General features: G+C 40.6%; 1 protein-coding gene across 1 annotated transcript in view; it reads left to right on the top strand.

The window, feature by feature from the left end:
• The window catches only part of FHDC1 (FH2 domain containing 1), a 36,614-nt gene that overhangs the window by 1,622 nt on the left and 9,530 nt on the right, over positions 1-25,462 (top strand). Inside the window, exons 2-10 of the mRNA XM_036382452.1 lie at positions 2,692-3,323; positions 10,058-10,119; positions 10,624-10,726; positions 18,774-18,859; positions 18,941-19,041; positions 21,709-21,779; positions 21,897-22,004; positions 22,899-22,969; positions 25,286-25,403. Coding sequence (XP_036238345.1) covers positions 2,841-3,323; positions 10,058-10,119; positions 10,624-10,726; positions 18,774-18,859; positions 18,941-19,041; positions 21,709-21,779; positions 21,897-22,004; positions 22,899-22,969; positions 25,286-25,403 — 1,203 coding nt within the window. The 5' untranslated portion in view covers positions 2,692-2,840. The remainder of the gene's footprint in view (positions 1-2,691; positions 3,324-10,057; positions 10,120-10,623; positions 10,727-18,773; positions 18,860-18,940; positions 19,042-21,708; positions 21,780-21,896; positions 22,005-22,898; positions 22,970-25,285; positions 25,404-25,462) is intronic.

Consider the following 25,462-nt stretch of genomic DNA (forward strand, 5'->3'; position numbering starts at 1 on the left):
TGGAACGGCTGCCTTGTTCCCCACCTCCTCTTGCTGTACTTCCTGCTCAGAGGCACCTGCTGATACCAGCAGGCAGCCCAGAACCTGTCCTGGCTGCCAGCTTCTCTCCTCTCCCACCCACGGTGGTGGTGGGAGCCTCTGCTGGGAAGAGCTTTGAGCTGCTCCTCCGAAGAGGCAGCATGAGAAGGGAATTTTGACCAGTCTCCTGGTATCTGGTAACTCAAGACTGCCATCCTCTCGCAAGCAGGTGACCTCTCTCACCTGGATCGTGCTTATCTGTCAGAAAACAAAGCTGAATGCCAGCCTTTATGCTGTGCCTTTCCTTTTGTGCCTTCCTTCCAAATGCTGATTCCTCCCCTTTCCTGGTTCTGGCTGTTACCTCATCTAAAGCAGTACGGGGCTCATTGGATTGAAAACAGTTTTTCCTGTTCTATCTATCTTTACATCTAGGTTGGGATGTTTTCTTCCCTGTGCCTTCTCCCCTCCTTTCACTAGGAGTGTCTCTTGTCTAGCGCAGGAGCGCTCAGGTCTGAGATCAGTCATTTTCCACTCCTGTGTGTTAGTGCTGGGACTCTGATGATTCATCTCCTACAACTCTGTTCCATTAGGATTTGATCCTGTTTTTCCTAAAGCACATGGATTTATTGAAAGTCTCAAAATGAGGTTCTTGACTGTTGCCTGGGGCATGGTCGGTCAGTCTGTCTGTGTCTGTTTTTAAACTTTTTTTGGTGAATGTGTGGGAACCCAAGTTAGAAAATAATAATGTTGAATACTGCTTTGTATGATGGTGGAAAACTAGCTAATACATTTTTCATTTTTTAAATAAGTAGTAGGGAGGAAAAGTGTTTTTCCTATTTCTTTAGTATTTCTTTAAATTAATGCAACACTTAATTGCTTTGAGTGGTTAATCTCCTTCCACCACCTTGCACCTGCTTTTTTATGCCTCTCTGCTTCTATGATCATGAATTTGGGAGGAGAGGCGTGAACATGCAGAGCCCTGTAATAGCAGCTGGGTATTAATGCTGACTTAAATTTGAAACACTCTATCCTGATCCACTTTCTTTGTAGCTTCTCTCCTTTTTACCATGCCATTAAAATATTTTTCATCACGCCTGTGATTTAAACCTCATACAGGCTTTTTATATATGTTTTCTATTCTTGTAAACGCACGGACAGTGTAAGGTATGGGAACGGAAAATCTGAAGCAGGAGAGAGGAGCTCATTGCTACCTGAGCACAGGTTTTGAGAAGAAAAGGTACAGTGGATGATTTTGTGTTGTTTTCCATTGATTTCAGTGAAGCTGTGAGTGTCTGAGTCCTTGCAGACCAAGAGAGAATTTACCCTAAGGCTTTTTTCTGTGACTTGGGTCTGTTTGTTCTTGTACGGTCTAGTGATGGATCTCTGGCAAAAATAGTGAAGTTTTTTCATCACTATTATACAATGTCAAATTGATCTGGGTTGCTATTAGCTCCGTGTGAACCCTGCTGAGGAGGCATACCACTAAGTCAGTGCCAAATTTCTGATTTGATGTTGTTCTTGTGCCAGGGCATTACTTGAGCTTTTTCTGGTGAGGTTTCCTGAGACTGAGTTTTCCTCAGGGGCCTGTTTGTCTCCTATCTAAGTTTGCATTGTGTGCAATCTTTGAATTTTCAGGGTTCAGGTATGTATTTGAAACACTTTTTCTCTGAGACTTATGAATTAAATCTGTTTCAATAGATTTAATTTGTTAAAAGTGTGGGGTTTGTGGAACTTGTGCTTTTACCTGAAGGTTTGCTGCTAATAACAGCATTTTTATTTAGAAGGTAACAGTATAAAAAAAGTGCTAAAACCCACTGTGATTCCTGTTGTTTTATGAGATAATCCAGAGGTTAAAACTTCCCAAAGTATTTAAAGCTTTGCATATGTGCAATGCTTAGGATGTGTAGGGTCCTGTTCCACCTACCAGCTTCTCTGTCCTTTCTCTCTCTCTGTTATTGAACTGGCACTGTTAACCTGGATGCTGAAGTAAATTATCAAGGACAGCTTGATCAAACTGTGGTCTTTCTTCTCTGAGTGGATTTTGGGAGATAGTGCAGCCAAACCAATAATACTTTTAAGTTCATGCTCAGCGAAAACAGAGACTTAAGGGACTGTACACTATTTTTGCCCTTATTTACATTTATGTGAAAAATAAAAAGGCAAAAAAAAGTAGTACACTAGGCTAGACTGTTTAAATTATCCGTAAATTTTTAGCTATTTTTATGCAGTTTGGGTTTGAACCATGGTTTAGAAGATTCAAACAGGGTCTGTTTGATGCAGTTAGTCAGTACCATAGTTAGTACTGTGTGCAGTCAGCTTTAAAAGCATACCTGAAATTAACAGTAGAATAATATTTTTTTAATAATTCGACATAACTATATTCTTTTACAAAATTGCACTGAATGGAGATTAATAGGTAGTTTTGATACCCACTGTGGGTGATTTAGAGGTATTCTTGTGTTTATATATGTTCTTGAAATCTAGGCACCTGAAGCTGTTTGAAATCTTGGTGTGGATAAACATTAAACTACTGTCCCATGAAAGGCTTTTGATTCACTAAATTTCCCTTCTGGATTGAAAACTTGATAGCTGTTGTGCCTTTGGTGTCTTTTCAGTGCGAGGGACAGCGTCCAGTGTCTGTGATCTGAGTGTCCCTGTTGTCCTTTGTCGCAGGTTGCGGAGATGGTGCAGTCCCCTCTTGTGCTGCCGCTGCTGGCAGATAGGGTTTGAGAGGGCGTGATCCCAGCGGCTGCTGCGCCAACTGTTCCATGCTCCAAACCCATCCAAGGAAGTAACACTCTCCCCTTCGGGGAGGCTGTAAAATGCATGTTATGAATTGTCTCTCCTTGGTCAATGATAAAGAAAATGGGGCAATTCCAGTTGCGACGGGATTAATGAGTGAGGATACGACGACGGCGCCTCAACTTTCTCAGCCTGCAGCATCGTCGCCCCCCGCGCCATGTCCCCTCACAGGGGCTCCCCCGGCCCCTCCGCTCCCCCCGGGAATGCCACCCCCTCCACCACCCCCTCCTCCACTGCCTGGCCCCAGCATACCTCTGCCTCCACAGCTGGTCAATGGGCACGACAGCCATGGCAAAAAAAAACGAATGCGGAGTTTTTTCTGGAAAACTATCCCTGAGGAACAAGTCCGTGGTAAAAACAATATCTGGACAATTGCTGCGCGACCACAGTATCAAATTGATACAAAGACAATTGAGGAACTTTTTGGGCAGCAGGAGGAAGCCAAACCCCAGGACTCCCGAAGCCGATCTTTAAAATCTTCGTTTAAAGAGACTAAAGAGGAGGTAAGAATTAAAGTAAAACCTCTTTTTTTACATAATGCTGTAGGAGTGGATGTGAATTCTGCCTCGCCTTTTTCTCTTTCTCTGTCATGTTTCATCCTTACGGCAAATTTGTCTTGATTCAAAGGAGAGGGGAATGATGGGAAACATAAACTCTTTGTTCTTAGTGGCACATATTTGTTTTTCAAAGAGCTAACTGTGTTTTATTATTTTTACTTGCTAAGTGCTGTGATTTGATCACCTGTTAAAATAAATATGAATAAGCGGAGGGAGCTGAAAGCATCTGTATTTACTCATGTTGGATAGCCCTTGAGTTTCCAGTGTGGAACACAATTGTATTGTCTCTTCAACTCCTGCTCTGTGTCTCTGATGCAGGCAAGATGTTGCACATGCAAATATGTACCAGGCAGGGGAGAAGAGGGTCCTGTTTGCAAGGGTTAATGCTGTATTTGCCCACAGTATCCTGGAGACATCAGGAAGGGAAGTGCCAGTATGGCAGCAAGGATATAGAACATAATACAGTGATTAAGGGTATTTGTTATTTGATAAATTTAAAGTTTCCACTTTCTTAAACATGACTTTCCTGCTAAGAAAAACTTTACTTCATCCTCCCTGCTTTTTCTGGACATGAAGATAACCTTCCAGGAAAGTCCCAAGATTGCTGCCGATTTCTGTTCAGGTGGCAAGGAGTACTCTCTACCGAGTACTCTCAGGTTCAGACACTCTCCAGGGAAGTGATAAGTAGCTTTTCTAGTTCTTAAATCCTCATTTATAGACAGCCTCTTTGTGAAGCCTGAATTGAATTGTCTCAAGTGATCTTTCTCTAAAGTAATTGGAGGGCTGAAATGCAGATTTAATCACTAGCGTGTGTCTACATACATGTTGGCTTGTAAACAAAATACAGAAGGCATGGGGTTAAGAGATGTAACAATGCATCATTTTTTAGTGAGAAAATAGGGACATGAAGTTGCCAATATCTTGCAGGATTCAGGAGGTGTCAAAATAAGATCAGAAGGGACAAGTTGAGAAACCAATGCACTGATGGTATGCATGTTGTACATAGTGAAATTTAAGGTTTAAGATGGCATGTGTATTGTAGGCTCTGAAACCTGATGTTGGGAGGTAGTAATTGGGGCCATCATCAGAGGTAGTCATTAACCTGTTCAGGCTATGTTCATCTTTGAATCAGGAGTGTAGTGAGTGCACTTCCTGTGCTGAGAACAGACGTACAGAGTTCTGGCCTCCTGCATTTCCTCAGAGGCTCCCCTTTCAGGACTGCTGTGTGATAAAGATCTAGTTCTAGTAAATATTACAATAAGTTTCATAAACTGAATGTGGCCCATAGTGTGCAGTAGGTAGGTCAGAGAAAACCCCAGTGTGCTCTAGAAGTCATGCAGTGGTAGAGATTAAAATCAGAGGCCTGCAAAACAAGGGATTCTCCAAGATACAATGCCTTGGAAACAAAACCCTGCCTTGCTGAAAGTTATGGTTTTCCTGCATCTGTCTGGAGCTGATATGGTGGTGCGGTGCATTTGCACTGCTTGATGCCTGTGCACCCTGGCTCAGGGCTCCCATGGTGACTCTGCACGTGGCAGGTGGTGAGGCAGCAGGACTGGCTCTGAGTGATGCCACTTAAGTGACAAAATGTTCCACTGGCTCGCTAAGCTTTGTCAGGCATGCTGCAGCAGTGTGTCAGTGGTGAGCAATTTCTCATGTGCTAATGGACTTTGCAGTCCTATCTGCTTAGCAAGGAGGGAAGGAGATAATCCTGAGGAGCCGTGTGTTACTGGAAATACAGATGGGCAGCAGCTCACATGCCTCATCTGCTGCAGGCCTGGTTCAGCAGGGGCTGGGGATGGGAGCACAGGCCTGGTTTGTGACTCCATGGATTGTCAGCCACCTTTGATTCTTTCAGCGTGGATGGCTATCCTCAGCTCACTCTGGTAAAACCAACAGAGGCTGACAGGAGCTGGGATGTGAGGAATCTGTGTGACCTGGTGGAGAGTGTGCTGGTGTGGGGCTGAAGGAGCTCTAGTTCTGCTTTTGGCTGTTTCATAAACCTGCAGGGCCAGGTGGACCAGACATTTTGAGTTTCAGTACCTCTGTTCCTTTTGTGTACGACACAGTTGATTTTAGTGCTTTATGGTCCAGCAAAGAAAAATGTTCTTAGAAGTTTACATAGTGGAATTAGCCTAGTTGGCATCATATATCAGCAATGAATTTTCAAGACAACTTCAAGTGCATAAACTCAACTTTTACTTAGATCCAAATCTGAAAAAAGCAGCATGTGTCCGAAGTGCTGTACAGAAGGGCAGGGCCAGAGAGTGCTCTGTTGTCCCTATGGCCTCCCTCTTGGTGCAAGGTGTAGCTTCATTGGAAGGGGTGAAGAGTTACTCTTCAGCCAGTGTTGAGGGCGCTGCCCTACAGACTGTGGAGGAGATTTGGGGTTTCATACCTTTGCCAGAGATCACTGTTCTACGCATGTAGGAGCTTACAACACTGCATGTCCTTTGAATTCCTCACTCCACAGAGAATTCATATGTAACGTCATCATTATAACAGAAGTCCCTTCTGAGGCTTGAGTCAAACTCCTACAGCAAATGCTTTCCTTTTTGTAAACAAGCTCTCACCAAACCCTTAGGAGATTAATTAAAATGTTTCCTTGACTAAAGGCTTAATTTGCCCTATGGTTCCATGTAATTTGAGGCTCTGAAAAATAGGGGGTGCAAGGTTAAGTTTACACGCCAATTTACTTTCCCCATCCTTCAGTGGTGTCCCGGTGTGGCACAGCAGGCACTCAGCCAGGCTGTAGTTAGCCTGGCAGCAGAGTGGGCAGAACAGCTTCTTGTCAGCTAGAGGAACTGCTCTTGCTTTCTCCTTCCAACCGTGGCTCTGCTCCTGTGTCTCACCTCACCCCACCTGTCCGCTGCCTCTGGACAGATATTGGATCATGTAATACACATATTACACCCTCTGTAAACATATTTAAGTGAACAGCTCAGCAGAGTGCTGTGGGGCTCTTAGTTTGTTTTCTACTGGAGCAGTTTCTGCTCTTTGTGTGAGGTTTAATGACTTTGAGGAAGGATGCAGTGAATTCCAGAACCTGTGCAAAGGGACAGTGGGAGGAGGAGAGAGAAGGAAGATGGAAGGAGTGAACAGGATGTCTCTTGCCCGCTCTCCTAGACGCGCCTTATCTGTTTTCCCTGTGCTGGCTCTGATGCTTGTTCCACCTTCTTGAGAGCTGATTCAACCTGTTAATCCAGAGAAGAGCTATCAGCAAGAACCAAATGAGATGAGTACCAGTGCCTGCCTAAGGGAAAAAGCAGGCTAGGAACGTGACATGCAAGGATGACACAGAGTGGGGCAGCCCTTTAGTAAGCTGCTAGGTTCACTCTGCTGCACCGTGACTGCAGGCATGGAGTGATGGTTGCTATGTTGTAATGTGAAGTGGAGGCTGAAGCAGGATGTTATTTATATGCTTCCTAACCTTCAGCACCCAGCCTGAGCCACCAGGCTGTTCCATGCTTGCTGTAATTTGTAAACTCTGTCCCACCATGTGAAATCCCATTATTCTTGGGCAAAGAAAACCTACAATGTTTTGTTTTACTGATCTGTTATAAATCCACTTTGTTGTGTTTCTCTTCCTCATTGATGATTTCATGGCAAGAAACTCCTGTTGCATCTCTCCAGTCACTACAAAGTCAGTTTTGATGTGGGTCTTTTTGTGTCTCCCAGAACACTCCTCTGAATCTTTCGTATTGATTGCGAATTCGTGTTGGGATTACTCTTACCATCCACACAACTTCACCATGGTACTCAGGCTAATTTTCCCCTTCTCATAGCACCTTGATAACTGTGGTGAATTAACATTTGTCAAATTGAGATCTGTGTGATCTGTGCCTGCTGCAGATTTTGGAAATATTCTGTGTTGAATACTCTGATGATGAGAAGTGGAATAATGAGTGAATTGCTGTCCTTGGTTTAGAGATTGCACTGTTTATAAAGTAGATGTGGGAAGTGATGGCAAGTGACTTGTGATGTTTTACATGGGCTTGCAAAGTACAGGTATGGAGATGGTGGAAAGTATCTGAGAGAGTTGTAGTATTTCCAGTTTCAGAGAGTAGAGGATGAGAATGGAGAAAGCTCTCCTGAATTTATCTAAAGTAAATCATAAGAAACCATATGAGAGGTGTTTTTTTTTTTTGCCATGGAGAATCCCAGTGGGACTAGGAATGCCTGTTCCCAGTTCTCAATTATAGTCCAACTTTTTGAGTCAAGGAGTCCAGGGGTATTACTGATGGACAGTGCTTCAAAAACCTCTTTGGGTGGCAAACAGAGACCTGAAACATGCTGTGCTGGCAGCAGCGTTGATGGCGTGTGTGAGCAGAAGACAGGAGCAGACTGAGCAGAATTTAGAAAAAGCTGTGGTAATGTTCAAAGGGTAAAAAGCAACAGCAGACAGTGCTCTGCATGAACAAATTTAAATGAAATCTCGGTGGAGAAGAGTAGACATTGTGAACAGATGTTCAGGCTGAGGTTATGACTCTAATATGCAACTGAATGTGGGATGGAAGGTAGTGTATTTGTGTGCAAGGAGTAGGAACTTGTATTTATGGAGTATCTGCCAGGTTCCCTTTTCTCCTCCTTGTGCTCTCATCTGGAAACTCCTTGAAGGTAGTTATGTAATGACAGCAGTTTCAAACACTTCTGATAAGCTTGGAGTAGACACCAAGCAAAGAGTGACCACAAAGTGAGACTTGTTCTGATTGTGTGGTTAAACAAGGAATCAGAGAAAAAATAGAGTACAGCCATATACAGAGCAAGAAGTGTATGTAAAATCCTGGTACTTAACAACAGCTGTGACATTTTTTTGTTGTGCTGATAAGACAAATGCAGCTGTATATGTTCCCCTTTGTTATTTTTCTTCGAGGGAAGATATTAAAAAATTTATGTAATTTGTTTGAGGTTGTACTGTAAATCTGAGTTGTGCCATGGAAAACAAAGGTTTACTCATCTGATGATCAGTCTCCTTGTAACAGTTACTGACTGTGATTTAAAAAATGTACACAAGATTAACTCTGAACATGCTTAAAAACCCCAAACAAACCAAAAGCCAAATAATGGTAAAGCTTATAGGCTTAAACTAGTAAGTACAGAGAAACCAGAGAACTGGGGGTGACCGGAGCAATTGGAGACTGGAGCTGCAGTTAGAGAGGTCAGTGAGAGGTCTCTGCAGTAAAACATTTGAAAAAGATTAGATACTGCAGGGGGAGAGATATTTGAACCTGTCCTGTGTTAAGGGGCTTTTCCTTAATGATCTGTTGGGGGCCTCTCAACTCTTAAGATAACAGGAGAATAAACCACAATCTGCCCCCTTATCTCTGCATATGCTGAAACTGAAGGGCTTCAGGCTACCAATCATCTAATTAAAACTAATATGCTGATATTTCCTGTGTTTTCTAGTCTTCACTGTTTTCAGGAGAGAGGAAATTCCAGAATTTCAGAAAACTTTTCAATATGAGTCACTATTTTCAGCAGACGGAGAGGCTGTCTCCTGGGTGTATGTTGAGGATAGCCCATTAATCATCCCTATATTTTCACTGTCACCAGCTGACTGCAGGCTAATTCAATTTCGTGATAATGCCAATGTTGCATTTATATATCTACTTCTAATCTGAGCACTGTCACAAAGGTCAAAATGCCTTTCCAGTTGTCAAAACCACAAACACATGCGAGTCCCACAGTAGTCTTGAACATCTATGTGTACTGAGCTCTTTTATTGTAGCCGTCAGGTGGAACTGTTCAGGTGAAACAATCCTCTAGTCCTTGTAAATCTCATGACTTCTATAGCTGCTATCACCAAAATAGCTGTGGTAAAATTTTAACCTTAAGGACACAATTTGCTAAAACAGGCCAAACCTCTCAGGTTTAAACTTGTGTGCTGTTACAGGAAGAAAAATAAAAGAGGCACTTTGATTTTAAAATTTTTTACAAAATTAAGGGGAAATATTGTGGGGTGGGTTTGGGTTTTTTCCTGTCTGCCTAATCTTCAGAATTATGTATGTAAGATGATACAGCAAGCCAACTTTGAAGTACAAAGCTGGGAGAGCTTATTTTATTATGGATTTCTGTTTGCTTGTAGGTAAGCAAACAGATTTGAGCATTTCATGTTTCAGGGCTTGATTCAAGATCGACTTACTTATTTTCCCCTGAGTCAATGTGGCTGTTAGTTGGCATGAATTAAGTCAGTAATGCACCTGATCTCTGCTTAGAAATCACATTTCTGGTTTTCTGCTTAGAAATCCCATCCTCACATTTGTCACAAAACCTCTGAATTTACATGGGTTTTGAAGTGTGGTGTTCACTACCCTTGGGGCCTTCAAATGCAATATAGTGTATTACCTGATAAGCAACATTTTGCAGATGCAGGGTTATGAAATAAGCAAGAAGAATGTTTTTACTTTGTAATGAAATAGAAATATTGATTCTTTCCTTCATTATATGTTGCTATGGAATTTTTTGCTTCACTTGGAGAAAGGTGATGTGAGTGTGCTATATATTTTCCTGGTAAAAACTAGTTTTGTAGTATATGAGCTTTGTTGTTAAGAAGTGACTCTATATTTATTTGGTCTGGGATTTGGTGCAAACAGTTACCTGTAGCAATTTACGAAATTATATCTGCATTATATGCTATTTTCTTAGGTATTGTTAGATTAATCTCTTGCTTTCTCTCTCAGGTTTCCATTTTGGATGCAAAACGAAGTATGAACATTGGGATATTTCTCAAACAATTCAAAAAGTAAGATTCTTTGTAGTTCTCATAAAATATATACATTGTGCTCTGTGCTTGTGGAGTTTGCAGTTTTATGCAGTTTTCTCAAAAGTAATTTGGCATAATTTGTTTTCTAATATGTTCAGTTGCGAGTTTATGACTTAGCATCAGAGTTTGCTGATATTAAGCAGTTGAGGTGAGTTTTCAGGTATGGTTAAGGGAAGCCCTTTTACCTCATGTAGCAGTGCCTGTGAGCTGCCTTTTGCTGGCTTCCTCTCTTTGTAAACAATTAGAAAGGGGCAATTGCAGCAATGTTTTCAAGCTGTTCCATTGGTGTCTGTATTCACTGATAACGTTGCCCTTCAGTAAAGGCATCACTGAAAATGGTGTCAGAGCAGTGCTGCTGTGGACACCGATGCATCCACAGCCTCTTTATAAATCTGTTGAGTAGCCCAGGCGTGGTTTTTTCAATCTGTCTAACTGTTCACCCTGCAAGTGTTAGAAATATGTGTGCTCAATTGTTTTTTCAAGGTCTGCCGAATCCATCATTGAAGATATTTATCATGGAAGAAGTCAGCCCTATGGTTCTGAACTGCTACATGAATTTCTTAAATTATTACCAGAAGCAGAGGAGGTAAAACATGGTTTTATGTGGAACTTATTTTTTGTAGAGTTCTGCTGACTGGGATTCCAACATGAAGTTCTGTAAAAGAGGAATCTCAACACCTTCCTGAGGCTAGGGAAGAGGGAACAGGGAACCACTGAGGGCAGGTGTTTAATCTTCGTTTGACTTGTGGTATTGAGGTCACAGTATAGTCATTCCCTTCAAGTAATTTCACCTGCTTTTAAGGAGTTGATAAGACATATTTTGTTTTTATTATGTCCCTTTTGTCCCATAAACAGCAAGACCTGGAGCCTTCCTATGTGCAGATAACTGCTCTAGGGAGTTAGAAAATTCAGAATTGAAGTGTATTCTAAGCAAACAAATTTCACTCCTTTGGCACCTGCCTCATGCCTTCCCATTGCAGTGCCTGTGAGTTGAATATTGGTAGCCCTGTGCTACTTAGTGCCTTTTTGCCTTCTGGTTCACTGCCTGCTTGGTTCATCTGGGTCTGTTTCCTGGCCTGGCTACTGGGTTTCAATAGGGCAGAAAGGCAGCTCTAACCTTCAGCACCCATGGGATTTGCTACCATGGCTTAGTGCTCAAAGGAGATGTGTTAGAAGGCACAGAATTGCCAGCAGTACCTTCTCAATGTTCCTGTGATCACCATATGACCAACATCCAAGCACAGCCTTTTCCCCTCCTATCCCAAACTTCAGGTCTATTCACATGATTAAAGAGGTGAAGCTTCATCAACTGACCTGGGAGCCCTGCTTAATGATGTACAGTTCCTTGCCTGCTCACTCTTGGCACTGACCCATTTGTGTGTACTTGAGAGAAATGTAAACCACAAACCTGACAAAATTAGCATTAGAATTGCTTGGGTGCTTCACATCAAAGTGAGTGGCTGAAACTTGGGAAATTGCTAAGTTAAGGTCCATGTATAGCTCAACCTCAGCTCACATGCTTTACCACTTCAAGGTCATACTGCCAATGCACTTTGTTTCCTCTGTGCAGCAGCAAATCTCAGATCCAGTCATGAGTAGAACGTGTTACAGTCTTTTGCTCTCAAATTTATGACCCTAAATTGAGCTGCTTTTGCAGACAATCTTGTAAAAATTGTGTTATGTTAGTATACTTGATTAATATATCCCTTAGATTTGGGAGGATATCAACAAGTTGAAATGTAATCAATCAAAAAAAATAGGTGACAGTAGTTCTGGGACCTCAAAACCATTCCCTCTTCCCTCTTTGTTTGCATTGTAGTACATATTCCATTATATAAACAGAATTTATCTCCTTCCTCTGAAAGTCAGACAGAGGAGAACAGTGGAGTACTAACTTGAAAGAGAGTGACTTCTTTTTAACTTTGTGTATAGTCAGAAAATTAGACTGAAAGAAAAGTACTTTTTCTTCTTTTCCTCTTTCTGGCTTAGATATTGGTTGTTATTTTATGACAAGTAGAAAATCTTTCAGCTAGTGTAGTGTATGTGATGTAAATGTTGTCATTCAGCTAGAATTGTTTAAGTTGTTTGTCAGTTTTGTATCAGTTTATAAGTTGTTTATCAGTTTTGTCTGCAATGGTCAACTAGATGCATTAGCTATCCAATAGGTACTGCTAAGAGTGAAAAAATGTGTTTATTTATTTGACAACAGATTTGACAACAGGCCTGTCACTCAGGTTAGTGGGGCCAGAGGATTTAAGAAGTGCTTTTAAGGAATCACTTGAGAAATTAATAGAAGATATTCTATGATACAGGAGGGTATTAGAAATAAAGGGGCATTAGACATGAGATTTGTTGCTATTCCCAAGGGAAGGCTGGGAAGAGGCTGCTTTCCAGTGTGCAGGTGTTTGTATGTATTTAATTAATTGCATGCATCAGAAACAGGAAAGGCTCTCTTTGTTACTCTTCTCATAATTGTTGAACTGTTTTGGATTTTTCCCTTTGAGAGCTGGATGGGTGGTGGCAGGTAAGACAGGGATGTAAGGGCCTGATGCTTCTGCTGGTATGGAAAAATCTTTCCATGCTTTCATGTCATCATGCATGGTGTGGTCTAAGAATAAATGGGTCCAGTAACTCATTTACTACAGTAGTTTCTAAAATTTTAGTGTAGACAGTTAAAAATTTTGTTCTTTTCAGGAGCCGCAGAGCTTTTTGGGTTTTTTTCACCATTTTTTCTCTAAATGTATTTTCATTGTTCTCCTGCTATATCCTCTTACTTTTTCTTAGTTTATTGTCTGCATCCTAGACTGAATACCTGTCTCCTAGAATAGTGATTCACCATTTGCTAAGGGAAAGGCATCAGGAGCTTACAGCCCCACACACAAATAATCCAGAACCACTAGAGATACCAGGTGAAGTGGTGTTATTTGTTCTGTGTTCCCTCTTCTGTTTAATACTCCCTAATTCCTTCTTTGTCATATCACATGAGATAGCTTTAGCAAGCTGTCATCACATAGGCCTGTCCTTGCACAATGTTGCACCCATCCTGAGCAAGGATTCCCTGGGATTGCCCTTTCCATACTTCCTGTTCTCCTAAGGACCTGCTTTGTTGTTGTAAGAGTTGAGAATTGCTCTGAGCAGGTCCTTGAGCACTCGGGTCCTGAAAGGTTAGCAGCTATTCAGTTACTGGGGCAGACTGTCTTGCTGCAACCATGGGTGGGCTTCTGCACTTCCTCTTTGTGTGCTCTTCCAGCAGCTCAGGTATTTGCTGACACATTTCCCTCTATGCACAGGTTTCTTGCAAGCTGCAGTGAGGACCAAGTGCCTTCTGTAGGCTCTGCACCAGTAACTGTGCTTTGAGATGCCTTCCGCTTTTTCTTTTCTATTTTACCATAAATCCGTAGTCTGTAAAAGTGAAAGGAGGGAGGGGAGTGCCTTTCCTCCTCATAGCTGTAGAAAGGGAATCTCTGGACTATTTTGTTTCTTCTTTTTTACCAAGAAGTTAAAGTTTACGGTTTACCTGGTGTGAATAAGCACCAGCTTTGTACTCCAATTGTATCTTATCTAGAAGTGTTGTGATATCCAGTCACATTACCTGAATGTGCTCCATGTCTCTTGTTTGACTTTTGTGACATATTTCAGATCGTTTCAGTTCATTGTATCTCAAGCACCTGATGGTATTCCAGCTCTTTGACAATGGAGGAGGCTTGGTCCTTGGGCTAGCAAATACATTTAACATCAGTTGTCTTTAAAATTATTCTGTTTGCACTGTTGTAATGTGGCAGCTCTATTTGCATGCAGAAATAGGTGTCAGTACTACTAACTTTCTAGCTGTTTTCTATGAAAAATTCCAACAGCTATCAAAGTTGTGGAGATTTTCACATGTAAATGGCAAATACAGGCTCCTTACTGAATATTTTTCTCAAACCATCAAGACTATTAACTAATAAGACTATTATTGAAATATTGGCACTGCTGTGAAGTATTTCCTACAACTTAAAATGTTTGGGTATTTTCAAATGTTTAATTTGAAAAACTTGACAAATATTTGAAGCTGGCCATGATGGAGCTTGCTGCAAGGCTCCACTCAATGTTTTGTCCAGGGCTCTCGGAGTGTGTGCCCTGGCCACTATACAGTGGTTAGAGAAAAGGCCAAGCAAATTTATAAAAATTCTCAATACATTAACAACTAGGATAAGATCACTGATTTTGTTTAAGCCTTCTTAGAAGTCCTGCTGTTTGTACCATACTGTGCTAAGCAGTTTTGTAAGGAGAAAGAAACACCTATTTGGAATCTCCTTTGCTTCATCCCTTTTTTCAGTTCCGTGTTTTTCCAGGCAGCCTTGACTGAAGCGGTGGTCCTCTCTGCTGTATCTCTTCTGAGAAGTTTCCTAGTTGTTTCTGAATGATACCCTGTTGAAATGGCTGACAGGTTTTATTTACTGGCATCCTGACTAGAGCAGAGAAGAAGCTTTTAGCTGCTTTTATGTGCGTGTTATTGCAGTCTTCAACAGGCCCAGACTGGCAAACATTGAGAGAGTCCAGTGTTTAACGAGCTAGAATAGCCAGAATTTGTACTTTAAATACATACAGAAGAGAGCATATCACACAGGTAATCAGCTCACCCACACACATGCACTCCCAGGTTATCAACACAGTGGCTCAACTTCCTCCATAATGTCTCAAGCCTGTCCTTTGCCTGTGTACTCTGGTTTCAAATCCCAGCCATCTGTCACCTGCTTTATTGGAACTGCTTCTGTCAGCTCTGCCCTTTTCAAACCATGCCTGTAGTTAAATGCCCCCTCCTTTCCTCAGCCAGTCCTTCACAGGGTTGACCATCTTCAGAGCATACATCTCCTTTTCCTTTTTTGCCCTTTATGGTTACCTGCAGGTTTTTCTCCCTTTCTTTTTATCATTTGCTGGTAGTGGTTTCCCACTGCCCTGGCTTGTGCCACATCGTGCCTCATTGCACAAGAAAATGTTCATTCCTCTTCTTCAAAGGTCCTGCATAACTACAAGATCCTGCAAGGTTTTATGCCATAAAATAAAATCCCACTAGAAGTGCTGCTGGCAGCTTAAAAATTACCAAGAACTTGAATACAGTAGCATTTGTGTCTGCCAGGTGCAATGGCATACTTGCAATGGGCATCTCTGCTGCAATTCTTCACAAATCAAATCAAAGATCAGGCTTTCTATGTTTCATAACTGTTCTTAAAATTAAGCAAATTATATATGTGAGAACCTTGTGTATCTAAAATCAGATTGAGTGTGCATGGGCATGCATGGACAGTGCAAATGCATATTCCATATACAAATATAATGAAAAATTAAATTAGTAGCTCGGCACCCAATTTGAGTAATACAGAACTGAGCATACAATGTAATTATGCTCTCTTGCATATACACATTACACTGACATATCTCAGTACATGGCTGCCTACTCTTGTGGAAAAGTTTTGTTGTGCTTCAAGAAAGGAGGTCAAGGCCAGAATTGATAGGGTTATTGATTATAATTTTATAGTAAGCTACATTTTTAGCTCTCTTGTGTTCTGAAGCCATCTACTATATCTGCTAACATGATTAATAGTGAACATGGTTGTCAATCCCCATGGTTTCTTTGCAGCTCCTGGCTGCAGTTGGTATTTGAATTTGACCCCCACTTCTGGGAGCCATCAGAGAATCTCAGTTTTCTTCCAGAATACTTGGACAACCTGGCAGCAGAGAGTAGAGGCAGTTTCATGAGATTTTGAATAGTCACCCATGGAATGCGTAATGACAGACATCCAAAATGTGTTCCAGTAATTTTTTAGTTTTGGCGTTCAGAATTTGTTTTTTTTAGTTTATTGGTAGTGTTGATAAAGTCAAATAACTTTTTATTTTCCTTCATGGTGAGAATTATTTTTAAATTATGAAAATATTAATAAAAAAGGGAACACAGAATAATTGCTGTCCTATCTTTACCTTAGCTATTTCCCAGACTATTTACTATTTTAAGGCCAAGTTAACAGATTATTTAGTCTTCTATGTGAAAACCTTCAGACGTGTATGGAGAACCAGGCTGTGTTTGCTGAATTCCAGCGTGAAAAGGACCTTACAACTCTGTTGTGTTCCTGTTTTGTCTGCTTGTGGAATAGGTCACTGTTCTCCATCATCCTTGGGTTTTGGGCTTCTTGGGTGAGCTGCCTTGATGCTTCTTACAAAGGTAGCTTGGGATATCTAAGGAGAAGACAGTGGGGGTTAAGGTGGTTGGTGCAGGCTGGGAGAAGTGGGGTGATGAGCACACCTTTGTTTCAAGTCTGATTTCACAGACTTTCTTCTGGGCTAAGCATTGCCCAAAGCTTTTTGCATGGTGACATTCACGCCCCATGCTACCCTTCAGAAGGCAGCCTTGTCAATGTCTTCTGTTGTGCATGTTTAGGAATGTTCCTCCTCTGAATTAATTCTGGGATTTAGTACTCACTCATATGACTCCAGGCGTTTTTCCTGGTAGGATAGAAGAGGATTTCATCTGGTGCATGTAAAACTAAAATTCCACATAGAAAACATTGATTTTTACTTACTGTTTAAAGTATATTTAAATATAGTACTGGTAGCATGAATAAGTTAATATTCCCGTCTCAGGATCGCTTGTTGTACACTTTTTGTGCATTTAAGTCTTCAAATTGCATCTTCCTAGAATTAACCTGTGGCTTATATGATCTGATTTTGGTGAGGTGGCGTGGGTTTTTTTGGTGGGCTGCTTTTCTGTCTTTCCTCCCTCTCTCCCATATCTGAATGCCTGTATCCTTTTCAGGCAAACACTGATATTTGCAAGATACTAAAATGAGGTTGGAGAATTTGCAGATTTTTAAGGTTGCAGTCCACTAATTTTGGGAAGCTAGGTTAAAGAACGCCTTTAAAGACAGAGATAGTATACTATCTCTCACTCCCCACTTAATGATGGAGAAAAAGTGTTTATTTTGGGTTTGTTTCTTGATCATTTAACACCTTAGAATTATCAGGAATGTCAAGTCTGGTCTTTCCTGTTTTTTTGTTGACAGACTTCTTGAATTACTCAGTAAATTAGGAGTTTTCTCAGGCCTAAAAAAATTGGGTATGCTGTTTATCTTTAGAAGGGGAGCTGTTGTCTGAGTGTCTTGAGTTAAATGGGGGGTGGGGGGTGGTGTTAGGAAAAGAAGCTAGATATCCTGAATAAAAATTGCTCTCTGATTAGAGGTCTTGTCCTTGGTCATAAGTTTTTATTAGGTTTTTTCCTTGTTCATTTGTTTGTTGATGTGGTTTTCAATTTGAAAAGAAATTATTTTCCATTCTGTGTTTAACTTGTATTTTTATCTTTCTTAATGTGTTCTCAACATTTCTATTTTTTCTGGTGTGAAAAAAATGGGAATAAAGCAGAAAACAACTGCTCAAAGAATCATTTCCTTCAGTTAGTTCAGAACCCTGATTTAGCATAGTATATTTGTCTTCCACTACAGATCAGCTACTTCCTAACTGTCAAAGCAGAAAAGTAACTGAAGTGAATAATTTGTAGGCTGATTCTTTAACAAAACCTGTGGATATCTTGCTAAATCACAGCAGTGGGGTAACTGTTGATGCCCTGATGTAGTGTTCTTCTCTCCAATAGCTTAATATGCTTTCTAAAACTAAAGACCATCTGTGTAAGTGTGGTTGTGAATGGGCTTTAAGTGTGGTGTTACACAAAGGAAGGATGATGGGCTGGTGTATAAATCACTGGAAACATGCAGCTGCTGCTGCTGGGTGAGAACTTGTTGGTTGAATAAAGAAATAGTGTAACTGAGAGTGAGCTCTGCTTTTGAACACAGTTGCTCTGTTGGAAGATGTGGAAGAAATTCCAGTTACGCTTAAACATATGTGCATGTATTTTTCAGTTCTTCTATATAAACAAATAGTGAGTATGTGGGTGGATCAGTGGCATCAGATCATGCAAATATATGGATTTTGGTGGAGCTGGGAAGGAAGATTGTCAAAATTAATGCAGTGGTGTTTCCTTTGCATGTAAATGGTGTCCTCAGAGTACTGACAACAAATTACTTAAAATGCAAGATTGCATTTATCTTTAAAATAGTTCATATTAATGAAAAAAATACAAACTCAAGATCATGAAGTTTACCCCTTAAGAGCATTTTAGGGCAAATGGTTGAAGCAAGTATCTTGAAAATCCCTGTAACTGAAAGTTTAGTTGTGTTGTGCCAATAAGATCTAGGCAGTCCTGTGCTGAATATTCTGAACACAGTTATGCTATGCCCAAGTGTACATCACAGTTGTTAAAGTTGAGGGTCATTTTTCAGATCATCATCAGTATCCTAAACGTAGTGATGAAAGCAATCATTGATCAGAAATCAAAATCAGCAATCAGGGCCATCAGCATGGTTTCTGCTGCTGGACTGTGTAGCTAGTGTTCTGGGAGAAGAGTGAGGCTATTTTTTAAAATTTTTTTTTGGTTGGGGTGTGTGCAAATTACAGGATCTTGGGACAGTGAAGCCATTCAGTCACTGGGTGGCTTTTCCAATGCCTTCATTTAAATTTACTGCTTTTCAAGGTGTTGCCCTCCAAAGTCAGGTTAATCTTGATCTTTCATTAAATTCTTTGCTAGTGTTTTTTTTTTCCTTTTCTAGGTAAAGAAATTAAAAGCCTTTGATGGAGATGTATCAAAACTGTCTCAAGCTGATTCCTTCATGTACTTACTAATCCAGGTGCCAAAGTAAGGAGATGGTTGGTTTGTTCTGTTTGTGATAAGTGTTCTTTTTTGGCTGTCAGTTCTAAACCTGTTCGTGTACTCCAGCTATGCTCTTAGGATTGAAGCCATGGTGTTGGAGAGGGAGTTCTCACCCTCCTGTGCTTCTCTACAGGATGACATGAAAATTATAAGACGGGCAACAAAAGGTAATTAAATATGTTGGGACATGCCTAATACTCTTGTTTTTGTTAGCATGTTAATTAGCCTGCATTACGAAGACCAGAGCTTGAATTTCAGGTACCTTAGCTATTAAAAGGAGGCTAACTCCCCTCTGACAAATGCCATCAGGGTGTGCCTGGTGGATCTTTGCTTCCAAAATCAAAAATCTGGAGACTTTGGGTGCACTAGCAGCAAATTCATGTTCAAAGCCTAAAAGTAATGTGTCTTAAACTGACAGAAGCAAAAGTGTCTATGACCAAATTAGGATGTCATCTTTTGAGTGCAGTTTGCTCATTCCTGCACTGCTCTCCCTCTGATGGAATGTGGTTGTTACACCTCTCTGCTTATTCTTTCAGAGATCCATAGAAAAAAATGACTATTTTCTAAATTTCTCTATAGGCTACTTCCTTTTGAGGTGGCAATATTGATAGGTTAAAATCTTTATTGTAAAGAATACCTTTGCTATTCCTTGATTTTCTGTTTGTATTCTCTGTTTCTCTGCATACCTGTTCTACTCTTTACATTTCTCAAGTTTTGAACTGCTGCAGGTGCCTGTTTGTTGGGTAATGTAGGGTCTTCTACTCTGCAGGAAAATAGTTGATTTCCTGGTTCCAGTTAAACATTAATGCTGACCCTTTACATTATCTTGAGTTCTTCTTTGTCCTGTTCCTCAATATGAAATTCGTATTTCATGTTGGAAATTTTTTGACAGGCTACTAGATCACTGCTTAGACTGCTTGTAGTGGGTATAAAATAGTGCACTAATTAAAATATTCAATTATGAGCCCTGGTGATTAGAATAGTCCTTTCAAGTGAAAGCAAAGGGAAAAAAAGCATTTTCCCCAGTGGGGATTGAACTTCTCATTGACTCAGGAAAGTGTGCAGTACTTAGGATTAGGTCTGAGTTTGGCCTTTTATTAGCATCTCTTTTAAATCATTGTTCTTTGTGTTTTGAGCAACAGACATATGTGAGGGAATATGTTATGTATAAAAGTAGCCACACCTTAACGTCCTTCGTGTCCTTCACCCAAGACATATGTAAAGTGGTGAATTAATGCCCTCCAGAGAGGAGCCACTTTGGTCTCCAGCTCCTGCATCAGGCCAGTCACACAAATCACTGACTGGGCCTTCCCTGTGTTCAGTCCACTTTGTCATGTGCTCTTCTCCTTTTGGTCTTTTCACTCCAGGGTTTGTTGATAGCCTCAAGTTGTTTAGGAGCTATGTCTCCTTTTCTATTGCTGTGTCCTAGGTTTCTTTCCTGTAATTAAATGGAGAGAATATTTACTTCAATTTTAATGCTGATAATCACTAAGGGTTAGGATGGTCTAAACAGCCTGGTGGATTCTCACCTAGCCTGCAGATGGATGGATGTCACAGTGACGCGGGGCGGGCTCCTACTGTGTGAAGTCTTTAGGAGTTGCCTTCTCCTCTTGGCCTTGTGAAATTTGCTGTTTTCTTATTTATTCTCTCCTCTCTCTTCATCCTTGTGTCCTCACCTTGGATCTATCTTGTTAGATCAAATGTTATTTAACTATTTCTATGTTTTTAGGTTGCCAGTATTGAAATACAAATGTGTAAGGGCTATGGGCTTCCAAAAGAATTCATTACTGTATTGTGTTGTGCAGCTGAATGCAGGATAAATTACAGAATGTGGACTTGGAACCAAACTAGTTTTTCAAAGTATTTACACTACAATCAAAAGGATTCCACCTTTTATTTTCTTCATTGATATAACATATAGTACCTCACATTACAACCAGCTCATAGTGATTTTCTTGCCATATGGATAATTGCAAATTTGGAGTTGCTTGGTTTGCTGTGCTGCATTTATTAACTCTTTACAGTTTTGAATTTCCACATCTTATTTCTAAGGCAATCCCTCTGGTGCACATATATTGTTTTTTGCACATACACTGTTTTTTGCTGGTATATGGCTGGGTGAAAGGGTGTATGACTTTACACAGAACACTACTGTGCATTTTGCAAAGAAATAAACATACATACATATAAACCAGGCTTGTGTGATGGGAAAACTTTAAAAGGCTGTTTTATTCCATGTGACTCCATGTCACACTGAATACAACTTTGTGCTAAATCATCTTTGATATGACAAGTAAAACAAATGCTGTTCTAAGTTGGTGATCATACAGAAATAAAATGATGATTCATAATGGGAGTGGGATAAGCAAGGAAAATTTAAACATTGTCTGTTATCTTTTCAGGCCTTACGGCCAAGTCTCCTAAAAAAAGAGTAGTTGTTCAAAAGCCCAATCCTGGCAGATGGCAAATGGATCCTGCAGGGTGCAGAACACTTGCCTCACACCGGAATAATTAGTAGGTGGTGAGGATACTTAACCACTTGCATGAGACATTTTGCACATTGCAGAATTAGGCCCCAAATGTTTCCTTAGCTGCTGGAGGTTGCCTTGGAAATACTACACTTGCTAAGTTAAAGTCTGAAAATACACTTGAGGTTTGTCAGTTGTGCTTGTGAATTGGAATTAAATAGTGCCATTATCTTTCCCATGACCTCTTCAGTTTATTGGAGTTTCTTGTCAAATTTTAAAAAAAAGCTGGAGATGAAAAGGAGCTTGCTAACTGACTATATTTCTAAACAAACAATTGTTAGACAGCAATTTCCTTGTTCCTTACAGAGTTAATGACTTGTGAGGAGCTGCATTCCATATTGCACTTGGTCCTTCAGGCTGGGAATATTATGAATGCGGTAAGTGACATCCCAAAGGGAGATGGCTGGTGGGCTGTACTTCCTTGTTAGTGCTGCAGTGCTCTGATGTCATGCCTCAGCCTCTCATTTGCTCTTCTGCAAATTGTTTCTTTTTAGGGAGGTTATGCTGGCAATGCTGTTGGATTCAAACTGTCGTCGCTGCTCAAGCTGGCAGACACGAAAGCAAACAAACCTGGGATGAGTCTGCTGCATTTTGTTGCTCTGGTATAGAAAATGTATTTTGCTGGTATAAGCAACTTCTACAAATATAGGTTCATTAATTGATACACAATATAAGGGGCCATGTGCCTCCAAAAAGCAACTGTCTCACAGCTTTGCTTTAATCTTCACCTTTCTTCTCCTGCCATGAAATTCACCAAAAATTACCTCTACTTGGTCATCCTATCGGGAACCCCATGGAAAGGTTAAGTTTTTATATCATGTAGAAACTTGCTTTCATCAAACTTCTTCACTGTAGATTTTCTCTTATTGTCCCAAATTCTTACACTGTGGAAGTGATTTATTTTGATAAAAATTCTCTCAATCTTCCCATTGAGTCTTTTGAACAGCCTTCTTGACAGATTTTTCTTCCTCCCTTAATGACTGATGTGTGTTTTTTAAAGCTGCTGCAGACATTTTCAAGCTATTTTTCCTTCCTTTCAAACTTTTTGATTTTAAAAGGGAGAGAATTTAAATGCATCTATTTGACTTTGGTTATCTGTGTACAAACTGGCTTAAGAGATTTAATTGGGTATAAATTGATGTTTGTGCAGAAGCATTGTATCTGCTCAAGCAATGGCATCAGTAGATTGTTCTTTCCCTGACATTCCTTATTAATACATCTGGCTTGTGTTCACTAGCAGAAGCAGCTATTATTTTACATGGAAAATATGCAAAATGGAAGCTGTTGTTTAAAATCTCCAGTTCTGATCCCTGCCTTTCTTTAAGGGATGTCGTCCACTCAGTTGTGTTAGGATTGAACGGGAAGAAAAACAATGCAGGAGAGAAACCTTTAAGTGCCCTCCCAGAAGCTTTAGAACTGCCAGACTTAGGGATTTTGGCATGGTGCTGGAATGTTAATGGATTGTGTGTGTTTTGGTTTTGTTCTATTTGTTTCAGGAAGCCCAAAAGAAAGATGCTGCTCTTCTCAACTTTTCAGAAAAAATTAGGAGTGTTCATGATGCCGCCAGGTGAGTTAAAAGAAAACTGAAAACTTACGGTTGGAGTGAAATTGGAATTTTCTCATTTGTGAAGCAATGAGGCTTATTCAGGAAAGTCTTGGCACAAAAACAGATCTTTACAAATGTTTACTGTAGCTTTGAGGTCTTCATTTCCATTTACTAGCAGAAGTATGCCTGCAATGTGCCTTCAGGTATGAGGTTTTTTTATTACATGATCTCCATAGGTTTTTGGTAATTCTGTCTCTGTCAAATATATGTGCCTTTTCATTACTTTCAAGGGATTGAGCTAAAAGCATGATACTATTTTTCCTTAATCCAATTTCCATCAATTTCTGAGCAGGCTGCAATACTTTTCCAAATCTGGTATCAGGGGCAGGTGCTGGCCCTGGCTTCACTTAGATGCTTTTTGAGGTTTCATTGATTGGAAAATCTGAAGGGTTTGTGGCTCTGCATTTTTTCAGCTTAAAGTCTGAAGCTGCGTAATTTTAAACTGAAGCTGATTCGTACCTCAGTAACTGTGCTTACTTGAGTGAGACAGTGTGATCTAAATCTGAAACCTGGAAGCTAGCAATGCTGAAGTTCTGTTCCCAGTTTTGCTACTTCCTTACTCTTGAGCTTAGGGCAATCTATTTACATTCTTTTCCCAGCTGCAAAATCCAGTTTCTTAGATCTGATGGAGGGTTAAGTAATGTCTGCAAAAGACTGAAATCTTCTGAGGAAAGGAGTGGCCATGGAGTTAATCAGAAAATTTTTGAGGGACCACCTGTGTGGCTCTCTGCCATCCAACCCACACACCTTTTTGGCAGTTTGCCATGTGGCCTGCTGGGGAATGTAGCTTTCCTCAGCATCCAAGCCCCCTGGCAAACAGGAGAGAAGCAGGCAGAGTCCCAAATTTGGTGATATTTATTTTCTAACCACTTTGTTCTTTGATCACCTTTGTTAACACTGAAAATCTTCTGTTGTAACTCATGCTGAAGTCTATTCAGGGAGTGCACTGTGTACATGAAAATGAAACAAAATTAAATATGTACCTCACCACTGGCATGAGGAAGGTCTTTAGAGAGAATTGTCATGTACAAGTTGCTCATAAATCCACCCAGTTAGAGCATGTTAAAACAACTACCATTACGTTGTTTATTTTTTGTTGTCTTTCCTTCTTTACTTGTAGGCCATCCTCTTCCTCCTTCACAGGCAGAAAAATGTAGCCTGTATTTTCTACTGCCTTTCTTAGTTGCAAAACCACCATGTTTTCCCAAAACAGGGAACTATTATATATATTACTATTATATATATAATTATTGCATATATAGCTCTAATATGATATTAATTTGTGTGTGTACTGACAAACTTACAGATGTGTCACCATCTGCTGCCATGTGCATTTCAGTCAGGCTGCCACAGGTTCTTCAGCTTTAGTGTTTGAAATTCATGCTGCTGGTGAGACAACCTTAGGAGGAGCATGTGTACAGTTGTTAGTTCATATCACTTGGCTACCTATACTGCTTCAATTCCTAAGCAAAGTTTAGTTATTTTGTGAAGGAAACGCCATAGGTTTAGAAGCATTTACCCTCAAAGTGACTGGGAGGTTTAGGTGGGAGCTCCTGTTATATGGAAAGTGGGTCTCCCAGGACAACACTTAGATTACACCAGATCAGATTCCTGTGAGCTTCAGTTTCTGAGTTCCCTTTTCACAGCAGCAGCTTCACTGCTGGTGTTTAGTAGAAGGATGAAATATTGTAACTGCAGGGTTGAGACTGTGTGGGTTGCATTGCTGTGGCTGCTTAGAAGAGTGTGATGTGCAATTTCATGATGCCAGATGCTACTGCCAAAATCAGTAGTCCTGGCTGATGGTCTCTTGTGGCCCCCTTTTTGTGGTAGCTCCTGGACTCAAACAGTCATGTAGTCAGTTGGACCAAGCAAAGGATCCATCTGGAACAAATTGGCTTTTTCCTTTTCCTAGGTTAATTTTCAGTTCACAGAGATGGCTGGCCATCTTGAAAATGAGTGCTAGGCACCAGGAGAGAAAAGGAACACCTGGACAGAAGCAGGGCAGCAGTAACCTTTTTAAGGTTAGGTGGGTAGGACTGGCTGGAGTTAATCATGAAACCACACCCCATGGGAATCTTTTCAGGTTGCAAATAAGAAGAAATGTGCTTATCTCTCTCCTAATTTTCAGTGTCTACTCTGGAAAGATTTCCTGAACAGGCAGGTCTTGTTTGATAGCCTGTTTGCACCTCATGTAAAGCATCCACTTTTGCAGTTGTGGCTAACCTGTGGGCCACTCCTTCTCTCTTGATAAACGTTCTCTGTGCATGCTATTTTTAGGTTATCCATTGATAGTGTAGAAGCAGAGCTGCACTCACTGTCTGTCAAGACAAGATCTGTTAAAGACAGCATCCGACGAGACCCAAAACTCTTTCACCAGATGGAAAACTTTCTCCAGGTTTGTAGGATATCTGTGTTAATGTGTTACTGTTGCCTGAATACAGCAGCATTCCTCAG

This window comes from Molothrus ater, chromosome 4, assembly GCF_012460135.2.
Source record: "Molothrus ater isolate BHLD 08-10-18 breed brown headed cowbird chromosome 4, BPBGC_Mater_1.1, whole genome shotgun sequence".
Taxonomy (NCBI): domain Eukaryota; kingdom Metazoa; phylum Chordata; class Aves; order Passeriformes; family Icteridae; genus Molothrus; species Molothrus ater.